At 40.6% G+C, this 19,156-nt stretch overlaps 1 protein-coding gene across 5 annotated transcripts in view; it reads left to right on the top strand.

Moving 5' to 3' along the window:
- TOX3 (TOX high mobility group box family member 3) overlaps positions 1 to 19,156 on the top strand; it is a 120,161-nt gene that overhangs the window by 74,391 nt on the left and 26,614 nt on the right. For 2 of the 5 annotated variants that reach the window (XM_042231618.1, XM_042231620.2), the window contains exons 2-3: positions 13,016 to 13,081; positions 17,305 to 17,556. In XM_042231618.1, the coding sequence (XP_042087552.1) occupies positions 13,016 to 13,081; positions 17,305 to 17,556 (318 nt within the window). Of the gene's footprint in view, positions 1 to 13,015; positions 13,082 to 15,920; positions 16,036 to 17,301; positions 17,557 to 19,156 lie in introns of all 5 variants that reach the window. The other 3 variants (XM_012189754.4, XM_042231619.1, XM_042231621.2) reach the window with 2 other exon arrangements.

The raw sequence follows: 19,156 nt of genomic DNA, 5'->3' as shown, positions 1-19,156 counted from the left end.
CTAGGGTAGAAACTGAGTCTTATTCACCTGGATTCTACCAAATATGTACCACGGTGTCTTTTATATTATGTGTGTGTGCTCAGTAGCTCAGTCACTTTTGATTCCTTGCAACCCCATGGACTGTAGCCCATCAGGCTCCTCTGTCCATGGGATTCTACAGGGAAGAATACTGGAGTGGGTTGCCATTTCCTTCTCCCGAGGAATCTTCCTGACACAGGGATTGAATCTGTGTCTCCTGCATTGGCAGGCAGATTCTTTACCACTGAACCACCTGGAAAGCCCCTTTTATATTGTAAAAGTGAAAGTGTTAGTCGCTCAGCTGTGTCTGATGCTTTGCAACCCCATGGTCTGTACCCCACCAGGCTCCTCTGTCTATGGGATTTTCCAGGCAAGAATACTAGAGTGGGTTTCCATTCACTTCTCCAGGGGATCTTCCAACTCAGGGACTGGACTCCCACATTGCAGGCAGATCCTTTACCGTCTGAGCCACAAATAAATATTACATGAAATGTTTCAATGATCCATTTATTTTTCCCAGATTACCAAACACCGAGTTCTTTACTCTCAACTTTCTTTTTTGTTTAGTCATGTGCCTCTTCCATATAAAACACTTTGCTGGGGGCTTTGTCTTGTCTTACTTCTCCTTACATAGCCCAATCCCATGAAGTTCTGTCCTTTCCTTCTTAGAAACAAGAAAACAGAAACTTAGAGAGGGAACATGAAGCATAGTACCTAATGACAACCCAACATGTAAGTGGTAAAGCTTGGGTATGAACTTGGATCTTTCTGGCTCATTCATCCACTCATGGATTCAACTGATAATACTGATATATACTTACTGTGAGCAACCATACTTACGCCAGGGCTAGAGGAAACTGCATGGACCCAGATAAATTCCCTGTCACCACGGACTCTCTACTCTGGTGAGGCCAGAGACAGACAACTAAATACATTGAAGGAAACTTCCCTGGTGGTCCAGGGGCTGAGACTCTGAGCTCCCAGTGCAGAGGGCCCAGATTCCATCCCTAGTTGGGGAGCTAGATTCCACACGCTGCAACTAAGAGTCTGCCTGCTACAACTGAGACCCAGTGCAGCAAAATAAATAAGGATGGGGTGTGCGTGCCTTATTCTAGCTAAGCTGATCTGGGGAGGGACCTTAAGCAGAAACTGACATGAATTAATGGTGGAGGGGAGAGTGGTTCAGGCAGGGAGAAGATCAGGGGCACTGGCCTGGAGAAGGCAGCGAGGAACAGCCAGGGCAGAGTACCTGGATCTGAGCGGCTCAGAGGTATTTTGGAGGAGGAATCAGCAGCCAGGTCACATGGGTATGTGTAGCCCATGGTTAGGGATAAGGCTTTTACTCTGTAAACCAAAGGGAAGCTATTTGAGTTCGTTAGGTAGTAAAATTCTCTTGTGCAATCTTATAAGCCTTTGCAGTTTGTAAAACAGACATGCTTGGTCTGTTTTGGTTTCTCCAAGACTCTGAAATGTCACCTTAGTCATGAGTACAGATAGAAAAAGTAGCTTTCTGTGCACAACCCATTTCGTTCTCAAAACCCCCAGGATGAGGCAAATGCTGTTCCGCCCACATTAGAGGAAGGAAAAATGAAAGCCGTGGTGGCTAACTAGCTTGTGCATAGTTACAGGACTCACAAGCAGTCAATAGCTGCTGGAGTTTGAACTTGTCCCGAAGGTGAGTTAGGTAACCTACCTGCCTTCCCATGACTAGCTCAGTGGGATTGGATTGCAAAGCCAGTTGGTCTGACTTGTAATGAAATGCTCTCTGTACTACATTTTTCCTGCTCTTGGCCCTGCCTGGTCTCAGCATCTGCAACTTGGTGCCAACCTTGCCATATGAACTGGTTTCTCAGCTTCTATCCTGATACCCATCTTGTACACCTCCTACAGGTGATGTGCTCAGGGGAAAGGGGCTTTACATCTCTCTCACTGAATCTTTCCTTCAACAAAACCCTTCCTGGACCTTCCTGTTTAATGCATTTCAAAATATTGGGTTGGTCAAGAAGTTTGTTTGGGTTCTTCCATAACGTCTATGGAAAACCCTAAATGAACTTCTTGGCCCATGCAGTAAATACTTAGACTGGCCTTCAGGGCCCCCTCGGAGCCTGGCCACTGGCCATCTCTCCATAGTGACCTTGCCTTTCCTCAATACCTGCCCTTCGCCTGCAGCCAGATGGATCTGTCTGTTCCTGGAAGGAAGCCTGTGCTTGCTAAGGTCTGCAGCTTTGCTCGTCCCATTCTCTCTGCCTGGGCATGCCCCACCCCCACCTTCATACTTCATTCAAGATATACTTTTTGAAAAGGCCATTCCCTTTTGATTCCATCTTCTAAGCTTGCAGACCATTTGTCAGTGTCACTCACCAACCAACCTGGCCCTTGATAAATGTTTTTGTGCTATCACTCCAACCGAGTTGTCATCTCTTAAAACCAACAGTCACGTCTCCTACTTCAACTTCTTGATGTCTGTAGATAGAGCCCCAACCACATCCTTTTAATTAGCCTCTATGAGGTCCCCAGTGAAGTGTTGGTAAGGCTTTCAGGAGGAGGAAGTGAGATAAATTATAATTACACGAAAGGTGTGGTCACTTCACAGCAGATGCCTTACCATTGGCCCCTTTGGGTATGTATTTAAGGAAAATTGGGCCTTTTCCTGTTCCCTGAATATTGGTGATGCTCAGTAGCTGGACCAATCCCAAGGACTGCTCCATTTTTGCTAAAAGGGAAACTTGATTTGAGAAATTTATTATCCTCTCCTCTACTTATATATATATATATATATATGTATATATATATATATATATATAATATTTAAAAAGTACAGTTGGGTTTGAGAGGGTGTTGGGGTTTTTTTCATTATTTTTCTTGCTACTTCTAACTAGTCCAGATGGCTATGCCATTCACAGACTCAAATGTGTCCAGATCATGAAACTCTAAAGGCCTCCCTGTTTGCGTAGAGCCCATATGTTTAGGCATTGTTGCTCCTTGTGTGGGTCCACAGAACGTGTTGAAAAATCTAACAGGGGAACTTGCATTTCCTACTTGGTCCACGTTAGGATATTTCTGTCCTTCCTCCTGGTCGTGAGGGGAGGGGAGGGGGATCATGGTCACCTTTCAAGTGATTACTTTCTCCTCTAAGCGAGGAAGGTAAGAAGAGATGATAAATAATTGAACGAAGCCTTTATTACTCTAAACAGTACAGCTTGTGCTATGTCAGCATTTTGGCAAGATCAGCATCAGATGTATGGAAAGGTTTTTTTTAAAAAAAGAAATTTCCACCCATTAGCCTAAAATTAATCAGGCTCATCATTTTCAAATAGTCTATTTTTGAGTTCCTGAGAAGTTGGTTCAAAATATAGATTTAAAAAAATGATAATAATACTTTTTCTTTTTTTTTTGTCCACACCATGAGGCATGCAGAACCAGGGATGGAAACTGCCCCCTACAGTGGAAGCATGTAGTCTTAACCACTGGACCACTGGGGAAGTCCCAAAATACCGATTTTTTTAGGTCCCCACTGCCAGTCCATTCTGAAGGAGACCAGCCCTGGGTGTTCTTTGGAAGGAATGATGCTAAAGCTGAAACTCCAGTACTCTGGCCACCTCATGCGAAGAGTTGACTCATTGGAAAAGACTCTGATGCTGGGAGGGATTGGGAGCAGGAGGAGAAGGGGACGACCGAGGATGAGATGGCTGGATGGCATCACGGACTCGATGGACATGAGTTTGAGTGACCTCTGGGAGTTGATGATGGACAGGGAGGCCTGGTGTGCTGTGATTCATGGGGTTGCAAAGAGTTGGGCACGACTGAGAGACTGAACTGAACTGAACTGCCTTGAGATTCTGATACATTAAATCCTAGTTGGGTATCAGGTCATCTGCCTTTAATACCAGGCATCTGATTACTCCTTGGTTCCTAGCCCCAGACTTTGAGAAACTCTAACCTATACTTGAAAGACAAAATTTCAAAAAACAGGATATTTCAATGAGAAAAAAACATCAACTAACTAATTTGAAGCTCAAATTTTTGCCCCATTAGATTGTTGGCTTTCTCTTCTCTTCTTGCCTGCCAGCCAGAATCTCTGTTATTCATTGCAACTTGTTTTTAGCCACTGAAGGCATCATCCTTAATACTCCAACCCCACCCACCTATAGGCCTGTTTATCCTTCCTAGAAAGGGTTAGTGCATTTTCTAGAATAAAGCATTTTTCTTCCAAGCTAAGTATCTCTAGTGTTTAAAATATTCATTTTATTAGCGTATATAGGTGACAGAGGATGAGATGGCTGGATGGCATCATCAACTCAATGGACATGCGTTTGAGCAAACTCTGGGAGATGGTGAATGACAGGGAAGCCTGGTGTGCTGCAGTCTATGGGGTTGCAAAGAGTCAGACATGAGTAAGCAACTGAACAATAACAGCAAATTCTTTTTCCACTTTTTCCCATATGCGTGGTTTTCCAAGGGACCCTCTGGTAATGTGCGTACTCAGTTGCTTCAGTCATGTCCAATTCTTTGTGACCCCCAGAGGAGCCTGCCAGGCTCCTCTGTCCGTGGGATTCTACAGGCAAGAATACTAGAGTGGGTTGCCATCCCCTCCTCTGGGGGATCTTACTGACCCAGGGACCGAACCCCTGTCCCCTGTGTCTCCTGCATTGTAGGCATATTCTTTACCCCTGAGCCACTTGGGAAACCCAGTGGTGATGGATGCTTGGTTTCTCCTTCTTATTTGAATTTCATGTGCTGACTCTGTGCTCTGCTTGGCTTGAAGGACAATGCCACATACCATCGTTTCACAACTAGAAATGAATTTATCTATTTGTTTGTTCAGTTGAGATTTATTGAACACCTACTATTTATCAAACACTCACTGGGACATCAGTGTAAACAATAGATAACACATTCTTATTCTCACTAAGTTTACAATCTAGTGGAGAAGAAAGATAAGACCTAGGTTACATTGTGATAAGACCTGATGCAAAGAACTGACTCATTGGAAAAGACCCTGATGGTGGGAAAGATTGAAGGCAGGCGGAGATGGGGACAAAAGAGGATGAGATGGTTAGATGGCATCACAGACTCGATGGACATGAGTTTGAGCAAGCTCTAGGTGTTGGTGATGGACAGGGAAGCCTGGCATGCTGCAGTCCACGGGGTCACAAAGAGTTGGACAAGACTGAGCGACTGACCTGAACTGACTGAGGTTACGTTGAAAATTGTTATGGAAAAGGAAAGTAGGGGAAGGGTAGTGTTCTAGAGGTGGAGGAAGGCTGCAAAGAAATGTTATATGGTAATCAGAGAGAAGGTGACATTTGAGAAAAGTCTCAAAAGGAGGGGAGTGAGCAAGCTATCAGGCTTCCCAGGTGGTGCAGTGGTAAAGAATATGCCTGCCAATGCAGGAGACGCAGGAGACTCGGGTTTGAACCCTGAGTCGGGAAGATTCCCCTACTGGAGGGCGTGGCAACCCACTCTAGTATTCTTGTCTGGAGAATCTCACAGACAGAGGAGCCTGAAAGGCTATCATCCATGAGATCACAAAGAGTCAGACACAACTGAGCGTGAACAAGAATGCCCACGAGCACACCAGGGACACTTGGAGTGACAACAGTCTGGGCAGGGGAAACAGCCAGTGCAAAGACCCTGAGATGGGAATGTGTCAGGCGTCTTGCAGGAACAGCTAGGAGAGGCTGGCAGGGATAGGGTGGGATAAGCAAGCAAGAAGAACATCAACAAAGGGCGGAGAAGACTTCGGGCCATTGTGCAGATTTGGGCTTCTTCTGTTGGATGAATGGGCAGCCACTGCAAAGTTTTGAGCAGAGGAGGGAGGTGATCTGACTTGGATTTTCCAACGGTCTCTTTGGCTCGGTGCTGAGAATAGACTGTGTGGTAGGGGCTTGGCAGAGCTAGCGGGACCTGCCAGGAGGCTGCAACAGGGACTCAGGAGGGCATGGATGCTGGGGCCTGCCTGAATCCTGCAGAGGCGGTGGCAAGCAATCGGTTTTGGATATAATTAGAAAGATGAGCCAACAGAATCTTTTGATGATTTGATGGGGGAAGGGAGAGAGAAAGACTGGATTCAAGGATGATTTTTGGCCTGAGTCACCGGAACTGAGTCACTTCCCTTTCAAAGGAGATGAGGAAAGGCTGAGGGTGATGTGGTTGGGGGAGAAGATGAGGAATTCAGTTTTGCTCTCATGACTGAGATGCCTATTGATATCCAAGAGGAACTGCTGTGGGTGACTATATATGTGTCTGGTGCTCCGCAGGTAATTATCTAGAAGTTTTTAGCATATGCACAGGCAAATAATATTTTTGAAAGTGTTTTTTCTTAAAAAAAATGTTGCTTTGTACTTGAACCTGTTTATGTGTGCTTATGTGCGTGTATGCATGCCAAGTTGCTTCAGTCAGGTCTGACTCTTTGCGATCCTATGGACTAGAGCCCGTCTGGTTTCACTGTCCATGGGCTTCTCCAGGTAAGAATACTGGAGTGGCTTGTCATGCCCTCCTCCGGGGCATCTCCCCTGCCCAGGGATGGAATTCATGTCTCTTATCTCTCCTGCAATGGCAGGCAGAATCTTTACCTCTAAGTCAACCTAGGAAGCGCATGTCTGTGTATGTGATTGTATACATGTGTATACATAATTCTCTCTGGTTATAATTGTATAATTAGGAGAATTGTGTTTGTATGCAATTAATATGCTACCACGTGTGTTGGGGGGGAGCTTCCCATGTGGCTCAGTGGTAAAGAATCTGCCTGACAATGCAGAAGATGTGGGTTCAGTCTCTGGTTCTTGCCTGGAAAATTCCATGGACAGAGGAGCCTGGTGGACTATAGTCCATGGGGTTCCATGACTGAGCGACTCCACACACGCACACGTGTGCTCTTACACTTAGTATACCTCATAGTCCATTTGCAGGTTTTTTTTTTGTGTCCAGCCTATTGTTGACCCCCTAACCTTTGGTACAGACTGACTTGACAAAGCCACTCTTTGTTTTCTGGAGTGATGCTCCAGATTTACCCCTGATCACATCAGTATTATCCTTCGCCATATTGGGCTTTCGAAAGATGGATTACCACTGCTGACAATGGTTAAATCTTGATGATCCCTGGCAAGTTCTTTTCCACGGGATAGTTAACAGAGCCTTCGCGAGTGTGTGGACTTAGCAGTGCAGCCTTCTCCATCATGTGACCGTGCTTGGCACACTTGGTCCGTGATGGCACAGTTCATTTGTGTAAGCAACTTGACAGATGTCCTTACTGAGGCATCAAATTGGATGGTGTCTGCTAACAAATCGAATGGGAAAAAAGAAAAGAGAATTCCAAGGATTATGGTTTTTTTTTTTTTTCAGGATTAAATTTGTGCCATTTAGCTGTTTGATACCCTGTAGTTAATGCTGCTTTATTAGAAGCCTATACAATTCTTTACATGGGTGTCAGAATAATTTCAGTGAGAATGATGTTGTGTGGACTCATCAGGCTGAAGTCTTCGTCTTGTGACTACAGATGGGTTATTGTCTGCTGTTCCACTGTCTTCCAAGCCTTTTGCTGGATGAGCGAGACTTAACAATCTCCATTAATTTGCTTTGGCACTTCACATGGTTAGTCAGGCCATGAACACGATGGTCTTTAATAATTTTTTTAAAAAATATTGCAATGCTCCTTTTCAGTTGATGTCCTTCATAAATTGTATTTGCTGAAGCTATAATTACTCATCAAGCAGCAAAAGCAAATCTACCTCCAAGTACAATGAAGATGTTCTTTTGTGAAATTATTAAGATAGAGAAGTTTGACATGCAGAGTAATTTAGTTCTGTTTTATAATTATATCCCACCTATTAGAGCCTATCAGATTGGAAAGGACTGATCATCACCAGCACACCTCATAAATGCCCCTGACTCACAGTGACCATTTCCCCCACATAGATGAGGTCTTTAAAACAGTTAAATCAGCCTGTTTCTTTCATAACATGTTTAAATGCTGTTTGGAGCAGTTAACTCTGTTTTACCTACAGGTTCATTTAATTTATTTGACATATTTTGTTTTGACTCTTGAAATCACATAGAAGAACTTTGTATCACTGAGTAGAAGATCTTGGAAGGAACATTAGTGAAGAGTTACCACTGAGAAAGTTTGGAAATTGACCAAATTAAGGTGACTTGTTGTTGCTGTTCTTGTTTAGTTGCTAAGTTGTGTCCAACTTTGTGACCCCATGGACTGCAGCACGCCAGGCTCCTCGGTCCTCCACTATCGCCTCAAATTCATATCCATTGAGTCAGTGTTGCCTAACCGTCTTGACTTAGAATGTCAAATTCAGAAATTCATATTAATTGATTAGTAAAATACCTAAACTTTACCATGGTGCAAAGTTAGGATATTAGTTATTATAAGATGGATTCAGGGGAAAATAAGACAGTATTATCAATAAAGGATTTGGAACAAGGTGTCTAGAGTGTGTTCCCACAGGGTGTTGTGGGGGGAAAATGAAGTGTTCCACAGCCAGTTTATGTGGGACTGGGTTTACTAGCTCTCAAAGAAAAATGTCAGCTCCATCCAAATAGGAACCTTGTCATCTTTTCCATCATTTTGTCTCATGTCTTACACATTGTAAACACATAAATAAATAAACACATAAATAAGAGTGAACTGCAGGACATCTCACAATCTTCAGTGTTACAGGGAGCCCTGTGACTCATCCAAGAGAGGGCGGTGATCCACAGCCTTTCCCAAATTTACTAGTTTTTGAAATACTTTTCCTGAAGTGCATTTTACTAGACTTAGTAAATGAGTTACCCTCTGGGAAATTTAAGCTTTGAGTAAGATCATTAAAAATGAAGTTCTGAAATTGATCACTAAGTGAAATATTCAAGTTTTTGCTGCAATTGGAATGTAATTGATACAGATTATGAGGCAGGAGGGGCTTCCCTGATGGCTCAGTGGTAAAGAATCTGCCTGCCAATGCAGGAGATGCAAGAGACGCAAGTTTGATCCCTGCATTGGGAAGATCCCCTGGAGAAGGAAATGGCACCCCCTCCAGTGTTCTTGCCTGGGAAATCTCACAAACAGAGGAGCCTATAGTCCATAGGGTTGCAAAGAGTTGGACACAACTGAGCAACTGAGCAGGCAAGTATGAGGCAGGAGGGATGTCAGACTTTACTGCTTGTATCTGTGTTTGGGGCAAGTTTCCTGACTCCCTAGAAGCCTCAGTGTATTCCTCTGTAAAGTAGGGGTAGTAATTTTATTTCTCTGTTTGTTGGGAAAATAAATTACATTTGGCCCCACTCTGGAAAGTGAAATGAAATATTAATTATGTATGTAGAGGACTTCCCTGGGTAAGCCTTTATTATCATTATCATCATAAAAAACTAAGGGGCAGAATTGTTCTCCTTCAGATGTGTGATTATGATACACTGAAATTAAAATATGATCACCCTCCCTTCCACAAATATTGGAGGGCTTATGATATGCCAGGCACTGTTGTTAGTTCAGGCAGACAGTGGTGAGCACAGTCAAGGCCCCTTCCCTTGTGGACCAAGAGTTTGTGTAATACAGCGTGTTTGCGGATGTCACTGTCCTTAGAATGTAAATCTAATTGTACACAATTCAGTAGAAGTTAATTGTTCTGAGGTCATTATATTATAGATCTTCCCCAAATGATCACTTTTTCCTCTCAGAATCAGATTGGTTCTTACACAAAAGAAGCACAACAAAATCCAGAGGTCATGTATTAAAAGAAAATAAAATTAAGCTAGCATTACTTGATAAGGTAAAGCCAGTGACCAGGGCATCCCATTCTTCTTTGTCAGGTCCATCAGTGCATGAGGGTAGCCAGATTTAGCAAATAAACACATACAACCTGCAGTTAAATTCGAATCCCCATAAATAAACACTTTATTAGTATAAGTATACCCCAAATACTGCATGGGGCGTAATTATAATAAAATAAAGTGGATTTTTTTTTCATTTTTATTTTATATTGGAGTTGCTGTTTAGTCACGTCCTACTTTTTTGTGACCCTATGGACTGTAGCCCACCAGGCCTCTTTGTCCATAGTATTTCCCAGGCAAGAACTCTGGAGTGGATTGCCATTTCCTTCTCTAGGGGATCTTTCCCACCCAGGGATCGAACCCACATCTCTTGCATTGACAGGTGGATTCTTTACCACTGAGCCACCAGGGACGCCCAGATTGAAGAATAGCTGGCTAACAATGCTGTGATAGTTTCAGGTGAACAGCAAAGAGACACGGATCCATTCTCTCCCAAGGCCCCCTTCCATCCAGGCTGCCCCCACAACACTGGGCAGAGTTCCCTGTGCTATACAGTAGGGCTTTGTTGGTTATCCATTTTAAATACAGTGGTATATTTGAAAGGGAAATTTAGCTGGGCATCCTGTTTTTTTTTTTTTTTCCTTCTGAGTACCCTCCAGTTCCAAACCAGAGGAGATATTTTTACCCCAAACAGAATAGAAACCTTCGCTTCCATTTGAAATGATTTATAACTCTTCCCGCCTGATCACCAAGTGTTTCCAAATTAAAAGCCATTCATTAAGGCCTTATATAGATACAAAAGATATGCAAGGAGTGCTTTGTAATGCCAGCTCAGTACTTCAGGTGAGAGCTTTTCAAATTACGTGGACCACTGGAGCCACCTGCTTGAGTAACCACGGTGGGGCCGGCCCGTGGCTCATCAACGCACCATCGTGCCTGCGTTGTTACTGATTTTTCTCATTTCTCCAGGGCAAATACTAATTAATGGATACAATTCACAGCTGATTAGCTGTAGTTTCTTCAGTAATTACATTCGCATACTAACTGTTCAGAAGAGGATTTCTAACCCAGTTCTTATTTCACTCTAAGCTTAATTTGTTTTTTGAATTGTTTAAGCCCTTCGTTTAATAGCCATTTTATTTTTCTTTGTTGTTTTAGGTGCTATTAGATAATAAGTGAGTTTAATCTTAAAAAAAGAAAAAAAACCAACTCTCTGATAATGAGCTGTTTGCTTTAAATGGATTTCTAATTCCCCAACAAAACCTACATTTAAATAACAGTAAAGCTGTGATACAGGCTGTTGTCAGTAGCTTGGGAGCCAGGGTTGGTACACGGAATGTACATCGTGATCCAAGCTCTCATAAATACCCTAAAAAGAACATTTGAGATGGAGGCCTGAGATCTTAATTCTAAAATCCTTCATTCAACAGAAATTCCTGTCCCTTCTCTTGCGCGTATTTCACATTGTGGAAAAATGGGCGGGTGGAGGGGGGCTGCGCAGAATATATGTGTGTGTTCATGCACCCTCTCATGTGTTTCTTTTTTTTTTTATTTTAAAATTATTTTTGAAACACTTTATTGAGGTACCATAGACATACAAAAAAACCTGTCCATATTTAATGTATACAACTTGATGAATTCGGAGATAAGTAGACATCTGTGAACCCATCACCACGTGTTTTCAATATCACATGCCTTCCGAAAAGCTAGAGAAAGGGCTTTCTTAAGCGCTAACAAGTACATCTTTCAGAAATCCTCATAAAGATACTTATCCAAATGAATCTGAGGGCTCCTTGTGTGAGGATGTATTTAGGTGTCGGTTTACCGGGTGGGATTTTGCTTCTGTAGACTGTAACAGCGTTCTGGAACCATTAGAGCCTTCCGTATAAATCCTGCTTAGGTCTTGGATCCCTGACATGATAAAGTAGAGCGTGTCAATCCCACTTCTGTGCACGAATCCTACAGGTTCAGAGTTGGAGGATGAGAGCCCCTCAGAAATAAGTGTTTGGGGGTATATTGAGAGGAGGATTTGTGGGTTTATTGTGGGTTTTTCATATCTGTATGTCTGTATTTATATTTAGTCTCTGTCTTTATCAATCTTTGTATCTATCTGTCTACCTATCTCCTTGGGAAAATTGTGCCTTTTACTTTAAATAATTACTGGCTGTATCTATAATAGAGAATGGATATACATTTCACCCTTTGGAGACCAAACCTATGTGTTATTTGATGCGTGAAAGGGAAGAAATAATACACTTTATAAAAAGAAGGGCGTTCTTTAACCATTTAAAAATCGTGAAAATAATATAGCTCCAGATAATTTTGTTCCCAGAGCCTCTCTACATTGCCAGACTGATAACAGAAATGTTTAAAGCAACAAAAATGTGCCTTCTTAGACCATCTGAACCTGAAAATGCATTTCTGCCAAAATCCAAGTTTTACATTTTGATAACAGGTCTCTGGAAGGAAAGAGCTTATGTCTGAAATGCTGATACAGTCTTATTTGTGATGGTCTGAATGGGCTATTGTGTTAGGGAATTAAATAAAAATTGCTGTGTTCATGGGATCCTGCTTATTTTTTAAACCTCTTTGCACTTAATGTTATACTGAGAGATTAAATACCACTATTTTCAACAGCCCCGATGGATATAGATATCGTTTTAAACTCTATTTGAAGGTTTAAAAGATATTCTTTAGTCTTATTATTTATTTATATTCATGCCACACCCTATTCAGGGGAAAATAGAATTTGAGTCCTGGGAACTGAATTCTATTCAATTTAATTCACATTTTAATCTACCTACACTTGTGACATTTGTTCTTGAAAAGTAAGCTATGAAGTCCCAACATGCTTTAAAAATGTGTCAAGGTGATTTTCTTGGAAACTCTTTTCCTGCTAACCTCTGACAAATGCCAGTTCGGTAAACAACACCGACTAGTGACCAGTTGGCCAAATGTTTACCGTAGTCTCCTTTGCTGTTAGTCTTAATGAGAAACAACACTATTTTCTAGAATTATCACGTAAGCTTAACTCGATGCTCTATTTTCTGAGGGAGTCAGCTGACAGAATATAGCATAGTGCTCTGAAACCTGTCACACTTCACACTTGGTCTGAGTCAGACCACCCTTGTATCTCATCGCACCAACGTTCTTTCCAGATCCCATCTGAGCACTGAGTAAATCCCCAGCATGCTTTATGACACGGCATATTAACATAAAACAATGTGTTTTCTTTCAGTTTGGAAATAACAATAACTACATGAATATGGCTGAGGCAAACAACGCTTTCTTTGCAGCCAGCGAGGTAGGTGTCTGTCTTAATGTGTCTGTTCATGTTTTGTGTGTTATTTAGATTGTTTAAAAGGCTTGAAGGGAAAAGCCAAGTATTGAATTTATCTCACTCTCGCTCTTACATGGCACGAGGTAACAACTTTGGAGGAGAAATGAGAAAAAGCTATTGGAAGAGAAAATAACCTGACAAGTCTTTATCACTCGTCCGTAGGCTGTTACAAGTGTTAGTAATTCACACACACACACACACACACACACACACACACACACACCTCTTGATGAAAAAATATATAGGTGCAAACAGAAATAAATATATAAGAAAAGAGAGACTATCCAAACTATATTGGTATCTAAGCAGATAGGGGTTATTCTGGAAACTAGGATGAAAGGCATTTCTAACAGAGAATATTTAAGCTTCACACAGCTCTGGGAATAATTTCATTAAGTTGCCATGGTTTGGGAATGATGTGGCAGAATGGTATCATGATTTCTTGGGTCTTCAGTGGCTGTGATGTAAAATGAGTGTTTTTTTGTTAGCTTCCCACAGTTGAGTACAGTGCTGTGCACATATTGCCTGCTAAGTTGCTTCAGTTACATCCAAGTCTTTGCAGACCGCATGAACTGACCTTCCAGGCTTCCCTGTCCATGGGATTCTCCAGGCAAGAGTACTGGAGTGGGTTGCCATTTCCTTCTCCAGGGGATCTTCCCAACCCAGGGACTGAACCTGCGTCTCTTCTGTCTCTTGCATTAGCAGGCGGGTTCTTTACCTCTAGCACCACCTGTGCTCAGTAAATATGTATTGAATGAATGAATGAGTGTATCAGCATGCTCCAAGACTCCGTCAGGGCTAGGAAAATAGAGGGATGGAATCAAAAGGCAGCACCATGGTGGGAAACCATGAGATTGTGTGAAGGTCATCAGTGCGTGTGGAATGAACATATTTTTGTTGCTGTTTTCACACTGCATTGCTTACTCTGTGACTTAGGGCTGCTCCCTGGTCTCATTGGTCTGCCCTCCAGAAAAACCTCCATCTTGATGAGATCAAGAAATGTTTTCCTGAAAGTGGTAGACAACTGTGTGAGATTTAAGGAAACAAAAACAAGCAGAAGCGAGATTGGTCCAAATGGAATATTTCCTCTTGCAATACCCATAATAAAAACTCTTCATTTTCCAAATACATTCAAATATAGGAAACTGAACCAGCTTGACCCCAGAGAATGAAAATCATAATGGCTTCGTAAATGATCCCTGTTACAGGGAGGCAAGTGGTATGGAAGAAACGAACTTGACAAAATTAGTAGAGAAAGTGGGGAATCCAGAATTAAGGGTATCTGTAGATTAATCATTTTTGCAGTGACCGCCATCTCTCTAACCAAGAAGACTGCCTAGATAAGGGAATATTGTTTGGCACTGGCTGCTGTGTTGTTTGTGATAATGAGCACAAACCCCATCTGTAAGGACAACATGATGTTTCATTCTGTAGGATTTTTTTCCCTACATTTGAATCAAACATTGATGAAAGCTCTAGTGCCAGCAGCTGTTCAGAGACAATTTAATTCCAGCTGTGATAATTCACCGTGTCAGACATTGGCTGTTATATGTTGATACAACAGTTCTCCAGATTTGCATTTTTATCAAAAGGAACAAATGTTTTGAACATTTCAGTACAGATGGTATTTAACCATGTACATACTACTTTAACATGTACAAGGTAAACACTGGAAAGTCAATATCTGTAAAAAGTAATTATATGAACTCTGATTAATCTGATATTGGTCATATGGCATAGTTGCAGAAGTCAATGTCTTTTTTTGGTTGCTGCCATACTTGGTTATTTTTATTATCTCAGATAACCAGTGCTTTGATTACTCTCTTCTCTCAGGAATGTTTAACTTTATATTTCATGGATTATCTCTCTTTAAAAGTCATTTAAGGTTTTAGCATTTTCTTAGTTATATAATATAGTGTTATGGTTTTATTAGATTATGAAACAGTAATATATTGAATTCTAGGTCAAAATTAATTTCTTTAAAAAATATACTGGAGGGACATGTTATATGTAAGATCTCTTTATACCTTAACAAAAATAAAAATGAAAATCTCCTTAATTTTAACTGCCTAGCAAAAGACATGTTTTATGTTCAAGTTTAAAAAATAATCCTATGTGATGATTTCACTGTACATCTTTCTTGAGCGAAAAATAAAGCCCAAGTTAACGTTAATATACTACATTATAGTATGTGCCTAATTTCCCAATCATTTCATTAAAAGCGTTAAAAGTAAATTTATTTGGTTTCTTAGCATTTTAATGAGTGCAAACTCATTCAGGAAGACTTTAGGTTTGATGCTGTGAAGTCACAATTGTGCCTGAAACTTCCCATAGATATCGCCCAGTAGATACCACTATGGGGACCAGGATGCTCCGAGTTTGAAATTCACACATTTGCTTTATGTTTTCTGTCTGTGTCATGATTACCCTGACCATTTTTAAAGTACTTTAAATATTTATTGAAATAATATTTCAAGTGTTAATTACAGTGGTAATGAAAACAGCCAAATGCCACATATCAAGAATGAGTGTTTATCCGTATTGTTAATGTGATATGTTAGATTTCATTAAGCAGTAATGGGGTAGCAAATGAGTCACAAATTACAGTTGCATCTGTTACTAGACCACATTAGTGCCAAAATAACAGCAAATGCAGCCATAGGGTTACATTCATTAGCCAGCCACGCTTGTGGCCAATTCATCCTTTGTGTTTGAGAACTCGGGGTACCGCAGTCGGAAACTGACATCTTTGGGGAGTCGTTCTTGGAATCAATATGTCAGAAAATCTAATATTTCACTCTAGCTTTCAAATGTGCAGTTGTACCCTCATGTTTTGCATCTACTGAATCTGCGGAGAAACTCAAGATGTTCAGTTGCCCAGCCACGGACACCCATAGCTTGTGACTTCTTTATTTCTGGTGAGATACAAATAGCAGTTGACAGGTTCTATAGACAAGAAATGGGGTGTGTGTGTGTGCGTGTTTCTCCCCTTGGGTTTGTTTCTATTTTCTTTCAAATGGTTATTAAGTTACATCATCATTGATGGCTTGAAGAAGGATGATTTTCAGCTCTTAATTAGTTTTCTTAACCAATTACAGTAGATTCAAATTATCTTGCACCAATTCATTCTTCAAAAAATACTATTAATAATAAATGAACTATAATGTTGACCCTCTGAGCTGGAAATAAAAAGTATCTGAGTAACTGCTTCACCCTACCAAAAAGAATATCCTAGACATTGACCCCTCTTCCCACAAAATCGAAGTTCTATTTTAAGAAAGATGGTTCATGGGGTTCAGCAGGCAGCTCTAATTTGTACCCCAAGGTCCTATGTGAAAATTCTATTTTTAAGGGTCTAAGTAGCACTGAAAAAAGTATGCATTATTTACTTAGGTCTTGAGAAATAACAGTAAGTACTTGAGTAACATCCATGGAATTAGTACATTTCTATCAATATATCTCTATGCTCCTTCTATGGCCTTTTAAAATTGAAGACTGGAAGAGAAGTGTTCCAATAAATACAAATCAAAAATCTTCCTGTAAAAGAAAATTCTCCTTTTTGTTTAAATAAAAGCCCTGGATATATATGCTCTGATCATCCTTATATAAAATGCTTTATTACAAACGGTAACAACTTCCATAGAAGCAGGTATTACACTTGAGAATATACCAATAAGGAAACTTTAAAAAGCAAACCATACATTTGGCATCACTTGTTTTATATGTTGTGGCAGAAAGTAAATATGTGTTATGTTCACTTCTGGATTAATGTTGTGTGTGCGCTCCACAAAATCGTCAGCATTTGATGAAGCATGTGGATAATGTAAGCGTTTGAGCTGTTTCACTAACATATCAATAAAGTGGCAATTTGTTATATAGCCAAATCTAATGTCGCTGGTGCTCCAACTAACAACAAAGACAGATGTTGCTAATTAAGTACGCATTAAAAAACTGTTAATACTGATACTCCATTAAAACCATATGATAATGAGACTTAAATCTTTAATCAGAATGATCAGCAAAACTTTATATATGGAAATCTGTGTTTAAGATGTTTTCATTTGAGAAATAAATATTTGGTCTAGCTATGTAGTGTTTTCATGTGACATAGTTCTTTTTCCCTCCAAGGAGAAATAAGATCTAGGAACAGAATATGAAGATATCTATATTTTGTTTCCTTTTAGCAGACATTCCATACACCAAGCCTTGGGGATGAGGAGTTTGAAATACCCCCCATCACGCCACCTCCAGAGTCGGATCCCGCCCTGGGCATGCCTGACGTCCTCCTGCCCTTTCAAGGCCTCAGCGATCCGTTGCCTTCCCAAGGAAGTGAATTCACACCCCAGTTTCCCCCTCAAAGCCTGGATCTTCCTTCCATAACAATCTCAAGAAATCTCGTGGAACAAGATGGCGTGCTTCATAGCAGTGGGTTGCATATGGTAGGCAGCAAATTTACTGCTTAAAAGTGTTTTACTTATTGTTTGAACTTCGCAGGGTAAAGATCCGAGAGCCCATGTTCTGAAACATGCTCATGCCTGTCTACTGGTGGACATGTCTACTGGTGGACATGTCTACTGGTGGACATGCAGATTGTTCCTCCTGGTGCCATTTAAAAGCACATAGCGGAGCAGTCACTGGTGTTGGACAAGATGGCATTGGGTTGGTTGTCTTGAAAAAGGAGGACCCCACAAGATCCTCTGGTTTGAATTGATTTTTTAAAGAAGTCTGACTCATTGGTTTGAAAGCAGCCAATTTTCCCTTGCTTTTGGTTTAACAAAGGTATGTCCTTGAGTTGAAAGTTTGCCCAGGAGATTTTTTTAAGAAGGGAGCCCTTACCAGGGCCCAGGTCTTTTGCGTTTGTTGGATTAAAGCATCATGTTTGTGGTATGTGATTTGCTCCTACCTGAAATGAAATATCAAACTGTGATACAGAGAAAGGGAAAAAGAATAATTGTTTATAACCAGCAGAGGAAAGTATAAAGTGGGTTATTTTGTGAAATATACCTAATTGTGTTATTTATTGTTGTAAACATCAAATAAGGCACTCCAGAGAGCCAAAATTACTAATGCAATAATTTTGGTTCTGTTTTTCTTGGTGTGCAATTATAGTTAGCAATCACCAGAGTAAATCTACTTAAGTATTTTAAACTCTTCTGGTGGGGCTGTTTTTTTCCCTACCATGGTATATAAGGCATTGGGTGTCTATCTAGGTGAAGCACGAAGCAGACGTTTTAAAACAAGATTAATAGTTTATAGGGCTTTTTTTTTTTCTTAAACCCTGATAAAATGAAACAGATGTGTTGGTATAACAAAAAACAAATCCTGTTGCTTGTTTACATATTTCTCTGCACATTATGACCATGCCAGTGATGTTTATTGGTTTCATTGTTAATTCCCCAGATAATAGCAGATGATTGCAAAATATGTAGTGGATTAGCAGTGCAAAGATTCAGTGTGCTCTCTGAAATATAAGATTACTTTCCCAAATAGGATTGCAGCAACATAATTTTCTTTGCCTGTGATCTTTTGTGTTTGAGCTGAACATCAGGGTTTTTATTTTTACTTTTTTGTCAGAAAAGAGTGCAAGGAGCAGTCGGGAAATGGTCATTAAGTATTCATAAATGTTCCTCGCCATCTCAAATAATTGTTTCCTGTGGACTTTCTTGCATTTTTGTCTGTTTGACACTGGAAGGGAGGGTTCTGTCCTCTGTTTCTCTACAATCAGCCTTGCAATGTTGTGCCTGGAAAATAATAAAAATAAAAAGGGTGTTTAGTTGCCAAGGGAGTTTGCCCAGGGTTCACCATTATTCATAGATGCTCAGCGAGGCTCATTTAAGTTAGGGAAATAGTTAAAAGACCATATAATGCATGCTAAAATGTGTGCTTTATTAAATTGGTAAATATTTATTAATAATATAAGAATCTGCCTTTAAATTAAACATCTGATGAATTACCTTGCCTTAAAGCTATAAAACTGTTATTGCTGCTATAAAAAAGTGTAAAGGAGGCATTTTGACTATGAAATTTCATTTCATGGTC

Source organism: Ovis aries, chromosome 14, assembly GCF_016772045.2.
Source record: "Ovis aries strain OAR_USU_Benz2616 breed Rambouillet chromosome 14, ARS-UI_Ramb_v3.0, whole genome shotgun sequence".
Classification (NCBI taxonomy): Eukaryota; Metazoa; Chordata; class Mammalia; order Artiodactyla; family Bovidae; genus Ovis; species Ovis aries.
Note: the sequence above shows the minus strand (reverse complement) of the source record. Positions and strands in the feature narration are given on the sequence as shown.